Consider the following 26230-nt stretch of genomic DNA (forward strand, 5'->3'; position numbering starts at 1 on the left):
CAATCCAAAGCAAATTAAACAAAAACAACTAGTTGATAAGGTGGCAAGAAAACAACTTGAGAGAAGGAACGCGTCAATTTGAGAGTATTTTCGCATGTGCTTATGTCATAACTAATATTTTAGCACTGTATGACAAATAAAAATATAATTAAAATAATATGTTATCTAGGTCATTTATTGTGGTACAATAAAACTTAACTTTTTACCAGTTGAAAACGATTTTTTTATTGCACTGGTTTCTTAGATGCATAACTTCTCATTAAAAGGTATTCAATTGAATTATTAAAAATCATTTAATATGTTTGACATTTGAAAAAAATATAATATGTTTATATCACCTAATTAATAACTTAATATTTTTTTTTATTTTTTAAAACTTTAACTGCTTCGGTGTACGTGTACAAATATTGAGTGAGAGGGGTTGAGGAAATAGTATAGAAATATAGCGATATCAATCGCCAAATTTAAAGATCCCAAACATAACGTGTATATCAATTCATGCAGTCGAATTTTGCATTAGATCATTTTGAATCTTCCCTTAATTTTGAACTCAAATAAAATGTAGACAACAACATACTCTTTCTTTCCTTTTACAATGGTATGACTGCTAACAATGGACATGTGAACTTGTTTTACAACAACCAAAAAGATGGAGTTTATTTGCTAACAATTTCATTATTTGCAGAGACTTTATATGGGGAAGTATACTGGTCAATAGCGGAAGGCTCATCTGGTCTCAGGGAGAAGATTTGCAGACCCAAAATTAAGAGAGGTCAAGCAATGCTATATGAGGAAGCTTTGGATGAGAATCATTGGAGCCAAATATAACTGCGGACAGAACATTAATGATGGCTGATGGGTTCCACCTCAGGAACTCAAGCTTATGCTTTGGATGGTAGCTGAATTGCTGCCATCCACCCTCTATCTTCGAGCGGGGATCATATTCCACTCCCAATGCCCAGTTTTCGATTAAGGAAGCCTACAATTTTCTTAACCCCCAATTTTACTCTCCATATTTTTTCTTACAATTTTAGTCTCCTATTTTAAAAAATTTACAATGTTGTTTGAGTTCTTAATTTTTCATTAGGGATGAATATATGGATGTAAGTTCGTGGATTGGATTGGCCTGCTAAGCCTGAATCGGATGGATAATGGACACTTGTTTTAAAATCCGCATAATTATATCTAGTTTTTTGAGTTCAAACTCTTAAGCTTATAGACTTAATGGACTTTATATGCGGACTACTCATTTAACACATTAAATCCATTCTAAAGTCTTATTAGTTTGTTATGTTAAGATTTTAATATTTAATTTAAGTTGTTACTACTAATTTACTATGTTTAAAATGTTAATATGTTTTAGTGTGATAGATTTTAACTTAAAAAAATGAGATCAATTTTTTTTTTAATTTTATATACTTTCCCCTTTTTTAAAAATATTTATTTTATAAAAAATAGTTTTTTTAAAATTATTATTTGGGTCTGTGGACCTGTCCATTTATCCACAAAATGTTTGTGGGTTAGATATGGATCTTGAAAAAAATTCATTTATTTTGTGGACTAAACTTAGGTGGCCTTTCTAAAATGAGAGTTTCAAGTTCATATATCTACTCCTATTTTGCTTTTATTAATCCATATAGTTAATAAGTGATTTTTTTAGTCCATGAAATTTATATTTTAATTCTCAAAAGATTATTGCTGTTAAAATTATTTAACTACATCAACTTATTAATCTTCATGGATTAAAAAATCCACTTATTAACTATACAGATTAAAATGAATAAGTTTAAAAATTATAAGAACTAAGTAGATAATTAAACCTAAAAGAAAAAAATGTATGCAAAATTGAGAATTAGAGTAAAATTATTGATTTTTAAAATAGTGGGACCAAAATCATGAAAAAAAATAAAGGTTAAAACATTATGGATTAGGAATTACAGGAACGTCAAAATTGTTATTTAACCCCTCAATTTATCATTTTTTATGCTTAGATTTAGTTTGAATATTTATTTTAAAAGTTATGAATAATTGAAAATAATCTTGTATCAGGCTAGAGTTTTGTTGTTGTTGGTGTCAAAGAGGCCTAAGGCCCAAGGTTATTGTTTATCATAAATTTAAAATATAATTTTTATGTTAAAATTTTTTATTATAAATTTTAATTAAAACATAAATCACATAATAAATATTTATTTATTATAAATTTTTAATTACATAAATAAATATGTATAAAATGCATTACACATATTAAAATACTAGTTACTAATTTAATTAACATACATTCTCAATGCAAAAAGTTTTACAATGTTAGCTATTTTTTAAAACACATGTTATTTGGTAATTGAATAATATGTATTGTTTATTTTAAATTTTTTCTAATTTTTATAAATTTTTATTAAATAATATTAATATATTTATTGACAATAATGTAAATATTATTTATATCATCATTTAATTATAATTTTTTTAATCTTATTATTAATATGAAATATTTTTTATTGGAAACAATGATTAATCATTGTCAAGAAATTCTGAGTTTATACAATATAAGTATTTTTTCTTCCAATACGAATAATATTCACTTTTATTTAGTAACTACTATAATTAAGGTATTTATTAATATCCCAAAGTATTTTTACAAATTTTAATCCTTTAAATTAAATGTGAGATTAATCTTTATATAAGACTTATTTATACTACAAGATCACATACTAAATTGTGTATTGTGTAGTGACGACTGAGCTACATCCAAATATCAGTTATATATTCTAATAATCTATCTAATTTAAACTATAAAAATATAATATTTCTTTTTAGGTATAGTTTCAAATATAATAACATTTTATATTTTTACTGTTGCGTGGGTCCCACTCTTCTCACTGGAAAGCTTAACTCACTCTCTTAAGAAAGAGAAGAGAAAAGAAGACAGTTTTTCGTGTGTATATAAAATCCGATAGGTAATTTCACTCTAACCCCTCTCTCTCTCTCCAATCAGGTTCTCTCTCTTTCTCTCTCTACGTTCCTCTGTTTTTTTTTTTTTTTCTGCCTGTCTTATATTTTCTCGCGTTTTCTCGCCCGTTTTCCCACGCTTAATTTCTCTGCTAACAAAAACAACTCCGTGATTATGCTCTCGATTCTGATCCTTTTTTGCGTTTTCGATGCAGCGGTGATTTTGTTTATCATAGGAGGATCTGATGTACTCGCTCGTGGATCTCAACTATATTCACGATCATGATGGCCCTTGAAAATTCTGGTTCGTCTTTCGTTCTTTGTCCCAATTCGCGATTTTTTGTTTTTGGAATTTTAATTCAATTCGTTTTTATTTTATTTTGATCGATGCCATTTTTTTGGGTTTAATTTTCGGTTTTTGATTTTATGGTGTGTGTGTGTAGTGGTGTTTGATTGTGGAAATTTTTGTTGTGGAAAGTACTGTGTCATTGTGTGTTTGCTTCGTGGTGGTTGCAATTGTGGTTTGATCGGTGCTTTGGTGCGGTTGGGAGTAATGTGTGTGAGAAATGGGTTTGGATTGAGCGGTTTATACTTGTTTTTGGGCCTGAGTTTGCTTGTTAAACTGCATGGAGAGGTGGATTTTGCGGATACATGACTGAGTTGTTGAGATTTGGGATGTTTGGTGTGTAGGAGAGAGGATGTGAAGTGGGTGGCGTGTATGAGTGTGTGTGTGGGGTTTGAGTTTGATGGATTCGGTGGAGCTGACATGTGAAGAGTTTAGACTCTAGTGTTAAAGGCGTGTATGCCAGAGTGAATACCGGCATGGGGAGGTAGAATTTTGGAACTTAGTTCATTAAATAAAATTATAAATCTTGTTTGATTAAGGCATTGCCTGTGCTTGGATAGTAACTTATTTGAGTATACTTAGTCAGCAGTCCCCTGTATTGGTTAATGTGCATTAATTTACGTTACCTGTGGATAGCAGAGTATGAGCAAGACTTATTTTGTCGTGAGGGATCTTTTGATTCATGATTTTGCATTTTAAGTATTGGAAAACTTAATGATTTGTCAGTTATCATCTCATACGAAATGGATACATAGATGTCTATTATCTATTCCTTTTGGCAAAGCTGAATATCTTAGTGTTCTCTTTGTGCAATTAGTATTTTTAGTCTCTGAACTAGTAGATGTAAGATTTTTTCTAGATTTTCCAGATCATGCTTGGGCCCATTGTGATCCTTTTTTCTTTCTTTCTTTTTATGCAGAAAATATGCAAATAAACTGTGAGGCATCTTTAAAATGCCTCCAGGGCAAGGGATTTCCTTGCAATTTTCAGAGTAATGGGAGTTCTATGGAAGGCTTTACAGAGCTTAAAAATGAGCCTGGTACTCATCCTGCTGGGCATGTTGCTGAGCCTAACTGTCACTTAGGCAGTGAGTTTCTTGAGCCTTCCAATGAATTTCACACCAAACCTACTTATCACCAAAATTACAGCACCTGGACACCCTGCCATTTTAACTCTCACAAGGTGCAGCAATGCCAAATGAATGCTTTTGAGAGCCATTACTATCCTTATCCTGTTGAGAATCCACTTCAGTATGTTCCAATTAATATGGTTGCTCAGGGTTACCCGCGTGAGCAATATCAGGAATTTCAGTATTTTGTGGTGATAGACTTTGAGGCTACCTGTGACAAGGATAAAAATCCCCACCCTCAAGAAATAATTGAGTTTCCATCTGTTATAGTGAGTAGCATCACTGGCCAGCTGGAAGCGTGTTTTCAAACATATGTGAGGCCCACCTGCAATCAGCTTCTGAGTGATTTCTGCAAGGATCTGACCGGCATCCAGCAAATTCAGGTGTGTTAAGGCAAATCTTACCCTTATGAGAATGAAATGATAACAAAAATAGCTGGACAAACCGTTGTATGCACTTTTTTTTGTGATTTTTAACTCTTCATTTAGTCATTATTATTGAACTAACAATTACATTACTATGTGCATATCAAATGTCTTGATTTCTATAATGTTTGTAAATGGTAACTCCCTTGTCACAATATCACCAGCTCATACTTCTCTTGTTGACCAGTAATGTCTGCTTGAGAGTGGTAGTAGAACAGAAAGATTTTCATGGTGTAGAAATTAATTGATGATTTGTTTGAATTAGAAAAATGTTTGAGGTTAAATTGCATCTAAATATCTAATCAACCCATACAGGCAACTATTTATACAAGATACAGTATTAAAAGATGTATTACACGAGGAATCATTTCCTAGATTAGAGCTAACCGACAATAGTTGCCCAAGAGGAAAGACAGCTAAACTAACACTATCATGATACATATGCTTAAATCTAACATTTAATTCTAACACTATACCTCAAAGTTGGAGCATATATGTGACAACCTTTCTACAAATAAAGTCAAGCTGAGCCCCTCTAAGCCCAAGAGATTTAGTAACTATGTAAGCTATTGTTGGAGTTGACAGAACCAATAGTGATCTCAGGTGTAAGAACCTTTCTTTTTCCCCTGAAAAAATGGCAGTAAATCACAATGTCCAATGCAGCTTGGAGTTCACAAATCAGTTTCATTCCCTTAACTTCTCCCAATTTGAGCTGCTGAAGCAATTCCTTAAGTTGGTTATTACTGCCTAAGTTACTCGACCTTTGCAATAGCAATTATGTTCTGTTTATTACTTCTCAATGAGATTATGCAACCTTCAGTGAAAACACAATACCTTGAAGTTGATGTTCTAGTAGATGATAAACCTGCTCAACCAGTATCAAAATAGCCAATAATTTAAAAATTTCCTTTGTTTCCATAAAACAACCCTTTATCTAGTGCTCTCTTGATGTATCTAAGAATGCAAACCACTGCTTCTCATCGATTTTCACGAGGAGCATTCAAAAATTGGCTTACCACACTCAAAGCAGAGGTAATGCCCCTTAGTTAATGTTAGGTAAAGTAGTTGAGTTTACTGATAAGATATCTATATCTAGTAGTGTATGTGAGTGGCTCTGTATAACCCGGTAGGAATTCGACACTAGGATCCATCAGAATATCAGTAGGTCTACAGTCCAGCATGTCTGTTCCCTCGAGCATGTCTAAAAGCATACTTTTGTCTTGAGTGATGGCAGCACCTCCATTAGATTTAGCAACATGATATGAATTTTTTTTGTTGGTAAAATTGTTATGAAATTGTTGGAAAGCCTTCTTAATTTGGTCAACCGTAGCCCGCAATATAGAAAGGGCTACCTATGGAGGGGCTGACCAGAAAAGGTAAGTGAAATGTCATTGTGTGGAGCCACTAGGACTTTGTGTCTCAGTGAGCTGAGAGCCTACATTGACTAGAGATATGACCAATATAGTCCTTATAAAGGTTGGACAATTCTCACCTTAAAAGCCGGTTTTATTGAGTTAGGTCCTAAAGCTCAAATTCTTAGAGAAATGCTGTTTAAGTAAATGCCAATGGCTAGATGAAGAATGGTCGAACAATATAGAAAGGTCAGCCTCATGTTGAGTTATGCCAAATTGCTAGATGATAGAATTAAACTTTACTGGGTAAGCATACAGAGGGAGCATACAGAGGGAGCAGTGTAGTTGGCAAACTAGAGTCATGTTCCCTGGCACTGTAAAACTCTGTGGTTGTTGCATTATATATCTCTTTGTATAACTTACTATGTAATAAGGCATCCTTAATGCCTAACTTGATATAGTTGCCATTAATGAATATTGAATAGCAGCCATGAATGGAGGTGAAGGAAAGCAATCTTGGGCCATAGGAGAATAGGTATCTCTAGAATTGTGCCCTAATATCTATGTATATCCTTTCTCCACTAGATATTATTTTAGGCGATCAACTTTTCCTATCTAGACAGTATAGAGTATAGAACCAACAACAGCCAACAACTGCTTTTTGCCAAGAGGTAAGGGGATCAGTTTTCAATTACTGATTCTATTGACACAAAGGCCATAAGGGACACAAAGACATAATAGGAAGCAGATAATTGAATTGACAGGCATAAGAGGATTAGAGTTTAGACTTTAGAGCTGATGTGATACCTTTGTGTATGGGCAGTTCCAATGAAGGAGGCAAAGTTGGAGAATTTGATGGAGTAGGAGATGAAAATAATGGACCAGAAGGGTCTTGGTGCAGTGTGTTTATTTTGCGTGTGTGGTTATTTTTAGAAAAATAGAGAGGGCTGAAACAGTGGGTGGGGGGTGTTTGGAAAGTAGCCCACACACACACACTTGGAAGGTGGTGGCAGCTAGAGGTTGGTACACCTGATAGTGGCGGAAGAAGTGCCATTGGTTAGGGCTCAAGACATGGTGTTAATTTCATAAATGGAGAATGGTGAATTTTTGGATGGTGTTAGGTCATGGCGATAAGCCAGAATCTACAATATAAATGTATAAAAGCGAATATTTTTTTTAACATGCTGTAGGAGATGAAAACATATTCTAGGAAGTAAACTTTACCAAAAGTATCACAAACTTAAGGGATAATATCATAAATTTTGTTTGGCCACTGACTGAGAACAAACAAAAAGTGAGAACCAATGAACCAAGCATCAAAACAGAAAGGAATAGGTAGATACACCAAATGAAGAGAGGAATAAACCCAAGAATCATAGAAAGGAGAGGAATAGAGAAAGACTCAGCACAGATAGGAACAGAGAGAACAGCAAAGGAAATGGTGAGGAAGGAGTAGAGAGACTCAGAGGAACATAGGTTAGCATCGAAGATCACATGGATCATGTGCTGTAGATGATAGAGGTTTTCAGTTTTGCAAATGTTGAGGAGTTCCAGTGTCTGTTTTATAGAGAACACAAGCACTAGTCTTGGTTTCTGGTGCTTTATTAAAACGCATCAGATGGTATCTGAACAGTCAGAACATTTTTTTTTTATTTAAAGAAAATACTTAACTGCCACCCTTTCTGGTACAAGAACATGCAAAAATGCCCATCATAGGTAGTCTATAATGCCAAACCAGCAATGCTATTGACATAAGATGGCATTTTGCTGAAAATCGACTATGCCTTAGCACCCTGATACCACCCTGACCGCTTTTTAACAACACTGCACAGTGGGTGACTCCTAATAACGTAGAATTAGAATCTTTTAGGTGAAACAGTGTCTCTAATCAGTTCTTGCAGATAACTAATCAAATTATGTACATTATTAATTCAATAGGTATCATTATTTAGATTAGAGCTAATAATTACTAATTACTAATTACTAAAGATTTAGGGACAATGAATATTACTCATTATTCTCGTGCTTAATTTAATTCTAAAAATAGTTATTCTATGTGCTGTTGTATTAGCTACAAGAGGAGTCATTTCCTATATTTTAGAGCTAACCAGTGCCAATTACCTAAGAGTTAATGATAGCAAATACTACTCATTAAACTTAACATTTAATATTAACAAATTGAATTCCTCTATGGTAGGGTTGATATATGCTATGCAGCACAAAACTGAATTATGTTATACTGAAGTCCATATTTAATGGGTCCATAAATGGAGAAATTCAGAATATCTTTAGTTGACGCCCTTGATCCCCTCCCCTTTATTCACTAGGTTTTGTTTGAGTATGGACATATAGTGCTGTTATTGCTTCTCATGCAATTTTGAATCCCTTCATCTTCAGTGCCAACTGTGTGCATGTGTGTGTTGGGCAAGAAAGTCAACCGCAATCTGAGCCAAGGGTCTTATGAATCTATTATAGTAGGTAGAAAAAGCCCATTAAATGTACTTAAACTTTTAGAAGGGTTAGTGGGCAGTGAGAGAAAAGCTTATAAATAGACCATTAGTGGGTAATAGCGGGCACGTGGAGTTTTGTTAGTTTGACATGGCCATTTTCCTTGTGAGAAAGGAGAGTGCTCCTTTGTATAGTGTTGTATCATTCTTTCATAATAAAGAACCCAGAGCCATATTCTGTTTTTTTTTCCTCTCTCTCTTTCCTCCTTCATCCTAGCTATAGTCTCTTCACTTTCAATCAAACAGATTCCTAACATTGTGTGTCTGATTGGAGGATTATAATATCCTTTTTGAGGTTTACCCGTTAAATTCATGTTGGTAAATGAAGAAGCTCTATTTAGGATGTGCTCAATAGATTTTATATCCTCAAATTACCTTTTTAAACTTATAAGTTGTGTCCCAAACTGACCTTGAATGCTATAAATACTCCAATGTTTTATAAAGTTTATATATATTTTTTTACTATCCTGTCTGTTGCTCCTTAACTTTTACACTCACTCACCTATTGTTTATTGGATTTCTTACTGTATTGTTCAGGTGGACAGAGGTGTTACATTGAGTGAGGCTCTACTAAGGCATGACAAATGGCTTGAGAAGAAGGGAATAAAGAATTCCAACTTTGCTGTGGTTACATGGTCCAACTGGGATTGTCGGGTGATGCTTGAATCTGAGTGCCGATTCAAGAAGATACGGAAGCCTCCTTACTTCAACCGGTAAATGCTGCAGCATAGAAATGATGACCTATGTTTACCAGGATTTCATTTCATCTGACTTTTGTTTATCTGCTTCTTAACTTCTGTTAGCTGGATCAACTTAAGGATTCCTTTCCGTGAGGTATTTGGTGCTGTGAAGTGCAATCTAAAGGAAGCTGTTGAGATAGCGGGCTTGGCCTGGCAGGGTCGTGCACATTGCGGCCTTGATGATGCCAAAAATACTGCTCGCCTGTTGGCGCTTCTCATGCACCGGGGTTTTAAATTTTCCATTACCAATTCCATAATGTGGCAGACAGCTGATCGACCACTGATGTGGAAACAGTCACCAGAACAACCAATCGTTTTCCCTCATTGCCCCTACAAAGCAAAGGATATCACTACCCCCGTTGTTCAGTATCACCCTTTCTGCTTCTGTGGGGTGAAAAGCAGCAGGGGCATGGTGAGGAAGCCGGGTCCCAAGCAAGGGAGCCTCTTCTTTGGATGTGGAAATTGGACTGCGACTAGAGGTGCTCGCTGCCATTACTTCGAATGGGCTTCTAACTGAATGCACCTTTTGATCTACTATGATCAAAATCCTAAGTTTTCTTATATGTTCTATGTAAAAAAAAATGAAAAAAATGAGAAAAAAAGAAAGAAAAAGAAAGAGGAAGTGGGGTTATGACAAGTAGTGGTGTTGTTTCTAGTGGAAGCATGTATCCCTGGCTGCGTGGTAAGGTTTCTGCTTCTTGACGAAGTGTAGAGAAAATTAGTTGCCTCAAATTGCTATATTATGTGACTGCTAAACATCAAAAGTAGTCTTTGTCTTGACTACGATAAGAGAGAGGGAGCTTCAACCTGTAAAGTTGACTTGTTGACTGGAGAACCATTGGGGAATATGTGGGTAGTTAGGATTGATGCTTTTATATGCCAAGGCATGGTTAAGTTATCTAAATAATCCGTGAAATAGGACTCGTTGTTTCCTTGCTCTGAATGGGAATCGCTATAGTTTCCTGTGCCCCTTTTGCTGCATGTCACTCGTGATTACATTCTAACTTCGACCTTGTTTACCCTACTTGCTACGGATTATGTTTAGGCAAAATTAGGGGATTTATTTGACTACTTTACTCCTGAAAAATAATAAAAATCTTAATATGGTAACAATATCCTAAACAAAAGAAACTAAACAAATTACGACAAAATGGTACTGCGTCAATTTAATAAGAAAAACATGACACTAATGACACATCAAATAGAGATAGTCTTGGGTAGGCACCTACGTAAAACCTCGGTGGCCTAACATTTAGGCACCGCATATTGCAGCACTGGTTCCTGACAGCTTGATTAAAAAAAAAAAAAAACGTTGCTCCCTGCCTCTTTCTTTCAACGATTGTACATGAGTTTAGTCGGATTAGGCCACCCTTAAATTTTCGTTTTTCTGGTAATTTCTTCCTTCTCTGATTTTGTTTCTTTTCCCACCTTTGCGTAGTTTAATTAGTCTATCATTATGGTTTAATGAGCGTGTAGTTCAATTGTACAGGACGTGAATAAGGGTAGCATGTTCTATCTTTACATTTTACAAGAAGTTTTTTTTTAGCTATACAAGAAGTTCAATTGTTTCTTAATTTGCTTGGGATTATTGCCTTATGACCATTTGTTAGTATGTTCATCATCACGTTATCTCCGTTATTCGAAACAAAGGATTTTTTGTGAGTGTCCTGGGGTGATAAATGAATGAATTGGATCAATCCTAATTTGTATCCTAATGGATTAGATTAAAATAATTTATTAATTTATTTTGATCCATTAAAAATTATTGAATAGATCCCATCTGATTTATTTGATAAAAAAAATTCACTTGATTCATCCATTAGAACTTTTTTTATGCATGAATATTCATTCCATCCATACACAAAAAAAATAATTAAAACTTTATTATTTTTAGTTTAAAAGTAATATTTTTAATAATTCAGATTACTTTCTAAAACAATAATAGTCTCAACAAAAAGTTGACTGAGGTTCTTTTTAGCTAACCTCGATTCAGGTTAATTTTTGGTCAACACCGACTTAGGTTATTTTTTATAGATGCCAACCAAAAATAATTTGTTGGTCTAGGTTGGCTATAGTTTTTTTGTCAATTTTAGTCACTGATATTTTTTTTGCCGACATCAACTAGAGTTTTTGGTCAACATCAACTTAGGCTATTTTTTTTCCGACATCAATCAAGACTTTTTTTTGCTGACATCGATTAGGGTATTTTTTTGTCAATGTTAGTTGAGACTATTTTTTTGCTGGTGTTGTTTAGGTTTTTTTGTGGTTAACATCAGTTGAGACCATTTTTGGTCGATGTTAACCAATGAGGTTTGATCGCCGACATTGGACATGCCTATTGTTTTTGCTGATGTCATTTGCCAATGTTGGTTGAGACTATTTTTTATTGGCGTTGGCTAGGATTTTTCGGTCGACGTTAGCTGAGGCTATTTTTTGGCCAACATTAACTAGGGTTTTTTTGACCGATGTCGATCAATGATGATTTTTTGTGGACATTGACCATGGTTTTTTTTTTGCCGACATTGACTAGGATTTTTTTTAATCGACGTTGGTTAAGACTATTTTTTTGATGATGTTGGCTAGGGTTTTTTGGACCATCTGTCAGCTAGGGAAATATTTTGGCTTATGTCGGCCAAAAAATAGCCCCAATATATCATTTTGTGAGTTTTTTGGAATACAATTATGTTATGCATAGGTAGTTATGTTCAATTTGTATCCGTACACGTACTGCACTGTAACACGTTTTTTATAAAGTATTTTTTATTTTTTTCTTCCTCACTTTTTTATTAATTTTAGTTGCAATGCAATGATACTGTAGAATAAGTTCACACTGTATTCAATCACAAATTGTCGTTTGTATGACTTTTAAGGTAATTATTATAAAATTTAACAAATTTATCATACATGATTAGTGTTGGGATAAATATGTATGCCAAAGATTTAATTCATCATGTTATCAATTGTTTTTTTATTTTATTATCATATTTATTATTTTATTAAATTATTAATTTGATAAGTGTTTGATTAAAATTAGATGTTTGCTATTATGATAGAGATTATGATAATGAGAAACAAGTCATTTATAATTTTAATCTAAATTGTTCTTGATCGTATGATTATTGTGAATGAGACATCAATAATCCAAGTAGGTTAATATGTATGTAATGGTCTTTACTGGATAAAGATTAATAGATTTCATTTGTTAAATTACATATATAGATGATGTACAACAAAATTTCTAATAGTTAATATTACCTTGATATATCAATAGGAAGTTTTTAAGAAGAAATATTATAGGACCTGAGATTATCATAGTAATTAATGAGTTATTTGTTATATTTTAATATAAGACACCTAATGTTTCAGGGCTCTAGTTGAATGAATATGATTAAATACTTGTAGAATTAGTGATTAATCAAGAAGGAATCCATAAATCTAGGTAATGAGTTTGAGCTCCATGATAGAAGTAAGACATTGGTCAGAACAATTGAATGAAAGAAGAAAAGAGTTTTTTAAGTCATTCATTGATTAAATGTGTTAGCTTATTAGCGTTTCACAATAATACTATATTATAGAATTAACCTTGAGCTATACATGATGGAGGAAAATATTACATTATTTTTTTATTAGTTCTTGAAGGTAAAAGATGTTACTTCATATTATTCGAACGTTAATGAATGTTGCTATACGCCATTAAATTAATTAATTATGATTAATTTACTACCGGTTTAGTATTGAACCTATGCGATCACACACAATAATTTATTTGATGATTAAATTAGAGAATTTAATTTAATCAAATAAATATTTTAGTGAAATATTATTATATTTTTTGCTAGCACCAAGAATATAATTAATATAAAAAAGGAAATATTATTTTATAATTGTGGAAGTTGTCCATAAAATAAGAATAATATTCTATTGCTACATATCATGAATGTGATTAATTATCGTAATTAGTCAAGTGATTATTGTTAATTATCTTTGTCTTAGATTAGGAAGCTTCTTAAAATAAAATATACAAGATCATTTTTTATTTTTATAAAGATAAATAAATATGAAATTATTTTAAATTTTTTCTTTTTTCTTTGAGAAGATCCAAATCCATATTTTTTTAACAGTATGAGTAGAAGCATATACCAAGCAAATTGCACTAGATACAAGTTAGAAAAGTTAAAGTCTAGTTTTAGACCTAAAGTAAAAAAAGAATTTGCTCTTTTAAGTTTCACTCATCAAGTTAATAGCAAAGATTGATGCTTGAGCGTGGATACACTTAAAGTCTTCACACTATTGAAGAAAAAAATTTATTGTTTCAAGAACGTGCATCCGGATAGACAAATGTATCTTTTTCTATATATTATTGTTGTATATTTTAAATGCAAAATAAATCTTAATTTTTTCGCTTGTTGAAAACACTTCTATGTAACTCTCAATTAGTTGTAATTGAATAATTATATAAAATTATACTAATTAAATAATTATATAAAATTATTTTCCATCAGTGCGTAACTTTTATTCTCTTTTTCATTTTCATGATCCTTTAATAAGACTTCAAAAAAATAAAAAAAGAATGTACATGATGAAAGACCTTTTAGGCATTGGTTGGGGTATTGTTGAAATTGAAAGTGAAGATAACTTATCTTTAAGATATATAAAACACCAAACATCCTTTTATATTAGAAAATTAATTCTTGCAATTCTTTGTGCAACGCTTTTTTTTTTTTTTTTTCTAGCAAGTCTATGCTCTAACAAAAGTTTTATTTAATATAATGATCATTCATATATTGAACTTTTACACCCGATGAATAAGAAAGCTAGCCGGAAATAGCTACTACCATTTATTGACAATACAGAAATAGAAAATATTATTTTACTTGAGAAAGTAGAGGTTTCAACAACGATTGAATGTCCAGCTTTTCCTTTTCTGCCAAGAGCTGTTATCCCAACTATGATAAATGCCATCTTCTTTAATTAACCAATAAATCTTTTGATGGTTTCCTTCTGCACTAGGATCATATGCAAAGAAAGAAGCACAATTTCCATTCCAATACATTACTACAGATTTACGCCCGTTAAGATTGTCCAATTTAGAGAAACCTTTTCCTGGTGACAAATAAACCCCATCTTTTTGGTTATTGTAGAACAAGTTCACATTTGGATTGTTAGGGGCCATACCATTGTAAAAGGAAACAAAGAGTACGTTGATGTCTACACGTGGTTCAGGTTCAAAACTAAGGGAAGATTCAGAAGGATCATATGCAAAATTCGATCCATTCATCAAACACACTATAAGAAAAAGCAAGAGGGGTGCATGAATTGATCTACACATTATGTTTGTGATTTGTGATGATTTTGTCAATTGATATTGCTATCTTTCTATACTAGTCCGTCAACCATCTCACTTAGTACTTATACCCATACGCATAAGCAGTTAAAATCTTTAAAAATGAAGAAATATTAGTTATTAATCAGGTGATATAAACATATAGTTTTCTTTTCAAAAGTCAAACATATTAAATGGTTTTTAATAATTCATTTGAATGCCTTTTAATGCGAAGTTATGCATCTAACAAACAGTATGCAATAAAAAATTGTTTTCAACTATTAAAAAGTTAAATTTTATTATATCACAATAAATGATCCAGATAAAATATTATTTTCATTAACTTTTTATTTTTTGTCATGTAGTAGTAAAATATAAGTATGACATAAGCACATACGAAAATACTCTCAAATTGACACGTCCCTTGTGGCAAGTTGTTCTTTTGCCACCTTATCAACCAGTTGTTGTTTTGTTGTTGCTTGCTTTTGGATTGGCTAGAGCCTTAAGGCCTAAAGCCTCTTCAACCCGGAACAAATCCTTTATAACCAGACTTTTTCTTTATGACCGTGTAAATTTCTTTTACACTTAACATTTTTTTTTAATTTTTCAAAATTATTCTGACTAATAAATATATTGATTTGTAATCCTTAAGAGACTTATGAATTCCTAATCCATAAGCTTGCGAATTTGCAATCCGTATAAATCATATGGATTAAAAATCCATATAACTAAATTTAAAAAAAATAAAAAAGTAAGCAATTAATAAAAAAAGCAAGCAAAAAAAAGTTAATTTGAATATATTTTTAATAAATTTAATTATAGTTTTTTATAATTATTACATCAAGTAGATTTTTGTTTATGGTCTTATTATAATTAATTTTGATCTAATAATATATTTTTTATATAAATTTTAGGCAAAATTGTACTTTTGGTCTCCCACTTTAGCTCCAATTTTGCATTTGGTCTCCCGGTAATTTAATTCACAAATTTGGTCCCCTGTTTTATAAAATCCTGCTATGTTGGTCTCGAATGCCTCAATTGGACATTTGTTTTCATTGACCAATCAGAACATGACACGTGACAGTTATCATCCAATAAGAACATGACACGTGACAGTCAACATCACTACTTAATGGTTAACATCCAACTGTGGTCTGAAGGATCAACATTGCACGATTTTACAAAATAGGAGGACCCAATTTGTGAATTAAATTAATTGGGGACCAAATCCAAAACTAGAGATAAATTGGGGGATCAAAAATGCAATTTTGCCTAAATTTTAAATAAAAATCATAGGTTTAATAAAAAATTATATATGTAAAAAAATTAATTATTAGATCAAAATTAATTGTAACAAAATTTATTATGTAAACTTACATGTGCATTAAATATATATTAAAGTTTTTAGTGTTACCACATTAATTATTTTATAATATAATTGCCTATTAGCTCAACTGATCAGTTAGAACGTCGTGCTAATAACACGAATGTTACAGGTTTAAGTCTTGCATGAGCCATTGATTTGTAAAATATATTTTTAAAAAATTAAAAAAAATCACTTGGTTAATATGTCTCAACTAATTCATAGATATCTATTATCTTAGTACATCCGTTATGCTTTTCTGAGCCACCTACTTGGCATTAAGTATCTTTGGATAACTTCGACTCAAGATTTCTACAGACCATAGAGATAATCGTCAATTGATATCAATATTCAGCGTTCTGATACACAAGATCCTCAAAGAGGCGAGTGTAGAGCATACTAGTTGGTGAGAGTTTCAGATGATAAACATTATATAACTCAGTTTCAGAGAAAAAGGAGTTTAGAAAAGAGACATTTTAGTAAGAAGACAGTGTTATTGGATTCAGTGTGCCTAAACATACAAACTAGTCCTCATTATATAGGAAGAGGACGTACACCAATATACAAGGTCTTATCCTGTGAAGGATAAGATTATTACAAAAGAGGATAACAAAGAATCTACTTTCTAAAAGCAAGATAAGGCTGAGTCATAAAACAGACTCAAGATAAGGTTGAAACATAAAGCAGATTCTGACAGTAGACATATGGCACACGTTGAGAAGGATAGGATTTTGGTCGTGCTTATGCTGAAAAGTCACTCTCTTACTGCACACCTTTATACAAGATTTCTTTAGCAGTCCATTAGTCTGATTTGGTGGATAATGACAAGTTGTAATGTTGTACTTTTGACCGGGTGAGACTTCCATATACTGGATGATAATAATGATATCGCTTTTTGTGTAATAACTCCTCCATTAATTGAGCATTGTAGTCCTCCAAGTCTTATTCTAAAACGGAATTGTCATCCGCTAGATCTTCTACCTTTTGGAACTCAGGATTTGGAACATAAATCTCTATGCGAATTTGATTGTTATTAGCATTCTGAAGTATTATCCTACCAGTAGGATAACAATCCATTGGCCTTTGGGATGAACTTGGTAGGTCTGGTTCCAGAGGTCCGCATGAATAATTATTAATCTCACAGAGGTGTTTTGCCAGCTGGATCCGATAACTTTCATCTAAAGGATATGCCTCAAAGGTTCCCCAAATTTGAGCTTCATTTCTAATCCAAAGTTGTCCTTGTTCCATAAAATAAGGACGGTGAGTAATCACAATAGAGACTAGATTTTCTAGGTGATTTTTTGGGATTCCTCTTTGCCTTTTAGTGTCTAGAATTTGTTTCAGCTTCATACGCCACCAAGCTAAAAGAGAAAACCATTCTAACATTGTCCATAAAAAATATTCATCTTTATATGGATCTGTCAAGATGTGGTATGTCATCAGGGGCTTTAAGGTGTGGGAATAGAGTATTGAACTGTATTACACCAAATAGCCCATACAGTTGGTTCACCCAAATCCCATCCAACCTCACAAAAAAGTTCAAATATAGCTCCAAAGGGTATCTCAGGGTCAAATATTTGTGTAGCAGTATATTTGAATCTCAAGGTTTCGTGAAGGAAATGGAAGTAATGAGACCTAGCATATTGGAGAATTTTTGCTGGAGTATGGACAACCAACCCTGGAGGGAAATCCGTAATGGTTTTAGCTATTTCACCTAAGGGTTTTACCATGAATATCAAAGGGAAGGAGTGAGTAGAAGTTACCACCTTAACAGTCTTGCTTGGTTTGGATGAAAAATCAAGAATCAAATTATTCTTCCTTTCTATGTGTTTAACAGAAAAATCATATATGGAGAACCAATCCTTGAGCCTTAAAATTTGAGGATCCAGAGACATCTTGTTTTTGAATTCCAAAATTTTTGAAAATGAAGAATTATCAATGTGTACCTGAAACTGATGTCCTCTCAGATGAAAATCAAATTTTTTGATTCCATTTTTTTACCGCCAATGCCTCTTTGAATGTAGTATGATAATGCTTCTTAGCTTCCTTAAATTGTTCGCTAGCATGACCACAATAGTAATTCTTCTCTCCCTTTTGTTCCATCATAATAGCTCCCCAGTAATGGTCACTCGCATCAGTCTGCAATATCCTTTGACCTGTTCCAGGAATCTTCAAAGCTAGGGGATTTTGAGCAATCTTCTTGAGCTCCTTAACTGCTATTGTCTGTTGTTCTGACCATGGAGAATAATTTTTATTCAAGAGTTTTGACAATGAGCTAGTATATTGGGCTGCTCTAAGGATAAAATCCCTGATATAATTTACAATTCCCAAGAATTGTTGGATTTGTTTGACTGTGAGAAATTCCTCAGGAAAATCTAACAACTCTTGAGCTATGTGAGGTTGAGGTTGATAGGTTCCTTGGGAAAAATGCATCCCTAAGAAATCAATTTGAGATTGAGTTAGCTGGATCTTTTTTTTTTGGAGCATGACCCATGCTGATTGGTTATCTCAAAAAATTGATTCAACAAGTTTTTATGAGAGACAATATCTTTTGAGAAGAGAATGATCTCATCTATGTAAACAATGATGTTTTCCAAAATAGGCTAAAAAATCTTGGTCATGGCTTTCTGGAAAAAAGAGGGTGCTACCTTTAGACCAAATGGAAGGACTGTCCATTGGTACTGAGCATTTGGAATACAAAAAGTTGTCTTATACCGATCTTCTGACTTTAAGCCAAGTTGCCAAAAACCTGATTTTAAATCAAACTTTGAAAATAAGTTTGATTCTCTGATCAAGGTTTGGAGTGAAGAAGCCTTTGGGATTGGAAACTTATCATCTTTGAGAAAATGATTAAGAGGCTTATAGTCAATAACTAACCTTTTCTTTCCTCTCAATTTTTCAGCTCTTTTTTCTACATAGAAAGCTTGACATGCCCAATTTGATTGGGTTAGCTCAATCAATCCTTGTCTTAGCAAATCTTGGCATTCTTGTCTAGCTACCTGTAGATTTGAAGGTGACATTCCGGGATGCGTTGCCTTTGTTGGATTGATATCTTCATTTAATCTAAATGGCAGATCAACAAAGTATTTTTTATTTTTCCATAAAGGATATGGATGCTTAAAATTTTCATGATTGTCTGCACATAAAGAAGAAATCTTTTTTTTTAAACTCTCCAACTTCTGGCGGGGCTTCGGCTAAATAGAAAAGCCTCATAATTTCTAAAAAAGGCTTGAAATTTCTTTTAAATTTGATCCCGGTAGAATGTATTTGAAGTTTACTGGCCGCAGTATAGACATCCATTCCTATGAGGAGATCTCTGTCAGGAAATTTACTTCTAATGACCTTGGTCCAAATGAGATCTCTGTCAGGGAAAAATTGGATGCCTATTGGAGCATAAGTTACTAGGTTGGTTCTGAAGATTTTCCCATTAGCTGCTACAAAGTAAGCTACTTCTTTTTTTTCCAATATTCTTTAGGAAGAATATCCAAATCCATCATAGTCTTTTGGGCTCCAGTGTCTATGAAAGCAATAACCTTGATAGGTTTTTCGAAATTCTTTGCTAGCACTTGAATTTCAACGAATGATTGAGGAATTGCAGGTCTTATAGATTGCTATTCTTGGATAGAGAAGATAAGGATAGGAGAGGTTGAAGACTCTTCATCAGAAGAATCTATCTGATTTAAGACAAATTCAATTTCTTCATCTAGATCGATCTGTTCTGAATACATATCATCATATTCACCAGCATGAAGAAGAGAAATTAGTCTGACGGCCTTTTCTAATTTTTTGGGACAATTTTTTGCAAAATGTCTTGCCTAATTGCAGATAAAACATCTCTGTCCCCTAGCCTTTTCTTTCCTCCAGCTTTTTCTGAAAAAATTTAATGGCCTCTTCTTCCCCTTAGCGTCACTTGGTAGGACTTTCTTTTTCTTTGGTGAGCAATGACAAGCTTTCTCTTTCCCTCTGCATGCTTTGCTATACTTGGCGCTTTTCTGTTCATGATATCAGAGAAATACTGATGTTGTCTACATAGTTTGTCAATGACCTCCAGGGTGAATTGATGGATTTGTCCCATGGACATTGTAGAAAAATACATATGGGCAACTGCTACCATTTTGTTTAACTCTAGTAATAAAGCCACATAAGTATTCTTTAGACTAGGATCATTGAGACCATTGAGAAGATAAAACCTTCGATTCATTCTTTGAAAATGTCTATCCAAGTATTTTATTTTTAACGAATAACACCTCATCTCAAAAAATTCTTGTTTGATCTTTCTTTCAATGATTTTCCCTTCTCCAATAAATTCTTGATGGAGAGTTCCTAGAACAGTTGCAGTAGATCCCAATTCATGGAATTGGTTTTGATGAACAACTACTAGATTGTGATACCATTCCTTCAGGGTTCTCATCATTCAGCGACAAAATTCTTCAATTACTTTGTAAGGATCTGCATCCTTCATGAATTTTGTATCGAGCCATGCTCTCATCTCAATGAGTTTTTTTCTCCATCCCCTTGGGGGAGTTTTGTTAAGAGTAAACCAAGGTCCTGCATTTGGTTTGGAGGATGAACTTCTTGAGATCAATGGGTCTTCTTCTATGGGAGAGTCATAGAATGGTTCTTCTGTGGAATGACCCATCAAAATGTTTGAGATATCCATATACCCAGCTTCTTCGTCTTCCTCAGAATAAGACTTTTTTGCTTTTGTTGAAGATTCCTTAGTTTTCTCTTTAAATTCATCGGATTCTACTATAAAATCTTTTGATTCTGTTATAGTTTTATCAGATTCTTCTTATTTTTCTCTAATTGATGACTGGGAATAAGGATCTTGAGAGTCTTGAAAGTCATGGGGATCTTTTCTTTAAGCATCTCCTAATTTTGTGGGAGATTCAACTAACTCTTGGGAAGAGATATTTAATTTTGTAGGTTCTTTTTTTGGTTCTGGTTTTTTTCTTATGAGAAATTATGTGGGGCTTAGTTGAAACCTTTGTTACTGGGTCTGTCTTTTTGTCAAGAGATGGGAACTCTTGTTCATAGTATGTGGAAGAAAATATCATACAAGGTATAAGTGCCTCAAGGATCCTTAAAGATGGATGATTCCATCCAAGAATTTCAACCATTCTTTTTCTCTTTCTAGAAAAGGGTCTTCTGGATACTTCTTTTTTATCCCTGTCCATGGTCCATTTTCTGGGTCACTTTTTCTTTGTGGTGGTGGAGGAGGTTTATAAGGCCTGGGTTCTGGCTTCCATCTTTCTTCACCTTCATCTTCATCATCTGCCTCGTCATTTGTGTCTCCATCATAGTCATCCCAGGAATAGTCCGAATCACACATCTTAAGAGCAATATCCCAAATAAAGTGTCCATTCACTTTATCCGTATATATCACCCTTCCATCTGCTTTGACTACAAATATCAACATCCTGCTGTCTTCTTTGACTTTAGGTTTTATCATTAAAGAATGAAAGACCTCTGGAGAGTTGTTGATACTAGCTTCATCTAGCCTCTTGAAGGTTATGGTCACAAGCCTATCTATAGATCTTCTAAAAGTGGCCTGAGAGGTACTAAGAGGTTTAATATTCTCTTTGAGCTTCTCGTAACTGGTCATCCATTGAAAAGGGATTAGCTCCTGGAGTTTCTTTCTATAGATGTTTCTGGGGATCTGGACAATAAATGGAGTTTCTTCCTGGTTATTAGCCAGGATAAAGAGAGCACTATCATGGCTAGTAGGCATAGATAGATTAACAACATGGTTTTGTAATCTATATATGATCTGATGATGCAGGGTAGCAGAATGGGCTTCAAATACTTGTTCAGCTCCAGTGATCTGGATTTGAACTTTCATCCTTTGTGGGAGAGTGAGATCTTTCAAACTGACGCTGTAATTTGGAAAAATGGTAAGAACTACACTTCCATCATGGAGGGTAGTCAGTATGGTTCCAATCACAAAATTTTCATAATGGATGTAATTGGAGTCTAATAGAGAGACCCTGGCGGTTACAGGTAGTCCTCTTCTGCCATGTACGAATAATACTAGTCTAATTGCTCCATAATGAAGATGAGCGTGTCCTTGGTGTTGCCAACTTCTGATAAGTTATTCAAGAATCTCAATATTAACATATTGCTCCTCAGAAGTAGTAGTTAGAGAGCATTGGTCCATTCTTGAAGATTGGACATATTCCTTCATATGGGGTCTTCTAGTGGTGATCAAACTGGTAATAGATTTTAAAGAGTAACAATATCTTTTAAATATATTGTAGGAGCTTAGTAGGAGATTTAGTGACTTTGAGATTTGAGCATCTTCTGGAATATATAAATATTCTACAAGATTTTCTATTTTGTTTGAAAGAGTTTTGGAGATATTTTTGAGTAAAGAAAGTGTGAAATTTAATAAAATAAGTTACTTATCAGTGGGTTTTGTCATTTGTAAAAGTATTCTCTTACTCCTCTTTCTCACATAATAATCCTTTCTTTTTAGAAAATCATATGAATTGTCAATCCATATACAAATCATGAGTAAGTCTAAAAATCTATATATTTATTAATATGAGTAATTATAGTGCAAGAAGAAAAGGCCTTATAACTAAACAATATTTTTTTTATTGGAAATTAAATATGCTATCACCCTTTAACATGCTTAAAAATGACAAAACAAAAATAGATTCTCTCTCAAGTCCACTTAAATGATATGGACAAATTTTCATGAACATTAAAAATTATTGAAATTGAACATAACGTCTATTATTTTTAATTTAATATTAATGTTACCTTATGTGTTAATGGTAAAGGAGTTACCCAAAAGTCAAACCAAGTATAGATGTGTAAATTGAATATAACTTCTATTTTTTTTCCTCTAAAAGCACTAACCATGAAAAAGACAAAAATACCTTTTACGGATCAAGTTGATCCGTAAGTTAATTTTTAGGGACATGCTAGGTGCACCCAGCAACATTGCTGGTGCACCCAGCAATTAGATGAATGGGCAAAATTGCCCTTGTGTTAAAAAAAATAATTTCTTCTTCCGGAAGAACCTTCTTCCGGAAGAACAATTTGTGTTCTACCGGAAGAACCTTTTTCTGGAAGCTTTCCGGAAGAAGGTTCTTCCGAAAGAATAAATTGTTGCTCTTCCGGAAGAAGGTTCTTCCGGAAAGTTTCCAGAAGAAGGTTCTTCCGGTAGAACAAATTGTTCATCCGGAAGAACCTTGTTTCGAAAGAAGAAATTATTTTTTTAATACAAGGGCAATTTTGCCCATTCACCTAATTGCTGGGTGCACCAGCAATGTTGTTGGGTGCACCTAGCATGTCCCTAATTTTTAAGACTTACGGATCAACTTAATCCGTAAGTTTTTTACGGATGAACTTGATCCGTAAGTTTTTTATGGATCAACTTAATCCGTAAAGAGAGAAATTAGCAGGGACAATTTTGTCATTTTAAAAGAATACTGGGTGCACCAACAATAATGTTGGGTGCACCTAGCAACACTCTTTAAGACGAAGGCTAGCACAGGTCCATCAGTTCATGCACTGTACCCAAGTTTTTTCAGCCAATAGATGTAACAATAAAATTCAATGGCTGCCATTGTTTTTAGTATTTTTTTTTTTTACAAAATCTGGCATAAGTTTTTAGTATTTTAAAACATATTACACGTGCAAAAGAAAAGGAAGGTTGGACCAAGTACGTGATCCACCCCTTTTTTTTATCTATCTGGTTTCCATTTCGTTGGTGGTTGGGGGTCTAAAAAAACTGTTAGAATACTAAATTGGATTACAACCGAAGTAAATCGAATTGATTTTTATCCAAATTAATTAAAAAAAAGTGTAATATTTTATAAAATCAAATTGATCAACTAAACTTTATAAAAAGTTGTTTACTTTCATATCTTTTTATTTTATTTTTCAGTGTCATTTTTGTCAGATATCACTTACAATTTTATAATTCACTTACAAGACTTTTCTCAAAAAAAAACAAATTGTGGTAGTGTGCCATAATAAATTGTGGCATCCAAAGTATTTTCTAAAATAAAATCAATTACAGTGAAAGAAACTAAAATAAGTATAAAAAAACCTAAAATATGATTTTTCTCAAAAATGAATTATGCAAGGAAGTGATCCATCCAAAGCATCTTCTATTGACGGGCAACCTTTCATTTAATGACAAAATCTATTTTGTCACCATCTCAAGAAGAAAAATTACACTAAACATATATTTTTTTTCTTCAATTTTCACAAGTTGTTATGCAATTTCACATTAAAGTATCCGAACTAACTCAAATATACTCCAATTGGTTCACCTATTAAAGTCAATTCAATTCAACCGATCCAATTAGACCTTTCTATTTTGATAACTAAGCGTATGTTTGTTTTCCAAATTAAAAGTGTATTCATAAAATTGTAATATCTCTATGTTTGTTATAAGTTTTTTAAAAATATTTTCAAGTAATATTGATATATGTGAATGTCAGAATTTTTTTATTTAACATGTTTTCCTCCATTTCTATTTTCACGGAGATGAATGGGTAAGTAATATTCCCATGAGAATATGAAAAATTTATTTACCAATATATATGTAACTTTTTTTATTTAAAAGATTTTAAATTTTAAATAATATTCTAAAAAATATTAAAATACAATCAAACATATTCTTTTAAAATATCCAAGAAGAATATTATCATGTTATATTGCTGAGAATAATAACATTTCAGAAAATAAAAAAAACATGGAACAAACACTCCTTTTTTTTAGTTCAACATTATTATAGAGTTAGGGTGACAAAATGACTAGAATAAAATCATTTAATTCAAAATAACTAAGAAGAAAATCACATGAGGCTACAACAAAAACCCCTTTGTGATAACTACGTGGGGGGACACGATGAGGCTTTGACCATAAAGCTTGTTTTATTGACGGATCAAAGGTAATGCTAACAAGCCAAAGTCATTTTTTTATCCAATGAAAGTTATCACATACATATTGATTATCGATGTTCTATTTGTAATATTTCTGACTTAGGAGGCAAGTCATACATATAAATTATTGTCATTTTAATTTTTCAATGCAATATTTATTATCCATTTCAATTTATACCCTTAATGTTGCATTATTTCTAACAAGAAAAGATTAAAACTAATAAAATTAATTTTGTAAAATCAATATTCTCATATTCATTTATTAGTTTTGTTTGATCTCTGTAAAAAAATCAACAACGATAATTATAATTGGTAGGAGGGATTAATACTTATGAATTTTAAGATAATAAAAATATCTTCAAAAATTAACATCTTATAAGAAAATAAATTATTGGATAATTTTTTTTTCTAATTTGGTAAAAAATATTTCCTTTATTTTAGGTTCAATTTAGACCATTTATTAAACAAAAACAAATTATTGCTATACAAAAAATGCATAAGCCTGACCAACCCAACTCTTAAACTTTTGATCTTATAGGATCTATTTTTTTTTTTATCCATAAAAATTGAACACACCACTAAAAAATTTACAACACTCACATCTATTGTGAAAATGTAATCTCTTAGTGATAGCAAGAATTCAAAAAATTTAATATATTAAAAATTTAAAACATCAATTTTTTTTTTTTTACCAAAGATCCCGAATAAAAATCAATCATTTAATTGAGACCTCAAACATACTTCAACTTTTTTTTTATAAGTAGAATATGACTAATTTTAAAGACTACAAGACATGGCTAGATTATACTATATGGGCTATATACCACATGGACATGATTATTTTTATATTTTATTCATAAAAATCAAACACGTACAATAATTTATAATAACTCGCCTTACTCTATCATTAGAAACGTGGATATGAGAACATGGTGTTTGTGCATGTGTGGATTTTTTTTAGTAGAATATGACAAATTTTAAACATTACAAGAAATGACATATGATACCCTTTTTGTTACAAACGAAACAGACGATTGTGTCGCTTGTGTGTTTTTAGGGTTTTTAAACATTGTGCTTGAACTTTCCCCATGGCCGCCCCATTTGCCAATTTTTTTCCATACTGCTTATAACCTTTTTAAAATTATTAGCTTAATGAAAGGCCTAACTCTAAAGATTTCAGATATGGATGGCCTATC

The 26230-nt window shown here is 32.6% G+C and overlaps 1 protein-coding gene across 2 annotated transcripts; it reads left to right on the plus strand.

Moving 5' to 3' along the window:
- Positions 1-2920: 2920 nt before the first annotated feature.
- Positions 2921-10426, plus strand: LOC114375376. 2 transcript variants are annotated; one of them, XM_028333149.1, is made up of 5 exons: positions 2921-2992; positions 3162-3250; positions 4212-4804; positions 9243-9418; positions 9509-10426. In XM_028333149.1, the coding sequence occupies exons 2-5, from the start codon at positions 3229-3231 to the stop codon at positions 9960-9962; spliced, it is 1245 nt and encodes a 414-aa protein (XP_028188950.1). In that variant the 5' UTR covers positions 2921-2992; positions 3162-3228; the 3' UTR covers positions 9963-10426. The 2 variants fall into 2 exon arrangements, with proteins under 2 accessions (XP_028188950.1, XP_028188951.1); XM_028333150.1 differs by having other exon boundaries at positions 2936-2954.
- Positions 10427-26230: the final 15804 nt, after the last annotated feature.

Source organism: Glycine soja, chromosome 11, assembly GCF_004193775.1.
Source record: "Glycine soja cultivar W05 chromosome 11, ASM419377v2, whole genome shotgun sequence".
Taxonomy (NCBI): Eukaryota; Viridiplantae; Streptophyta; class Magnoliopsida; order Fabales; family Fabaceae; genus Glycine; species Glycine soja.

Coding starts and splice junctions, on each gene's coding strand:
- LOC114375376 (XM_028333149.1), top strand. CDS start 3,229: ATGATGGCCCTTGAAAATTCTG. Junction 4,805..9,242: donor CCGGCATCCAGCAAATTCAG/GTGTGTTAAGGC, acceptor TGTATTGTTCAG/GTGGACAGAGGTGTTACATT. Junction 9,419..9,508: donor AAGCCTCCTTACTTCAACCG/GTAAATGCTGCA, acceptor AACTTCTGTTAG/CTGGATCAACTTAAGGATTC.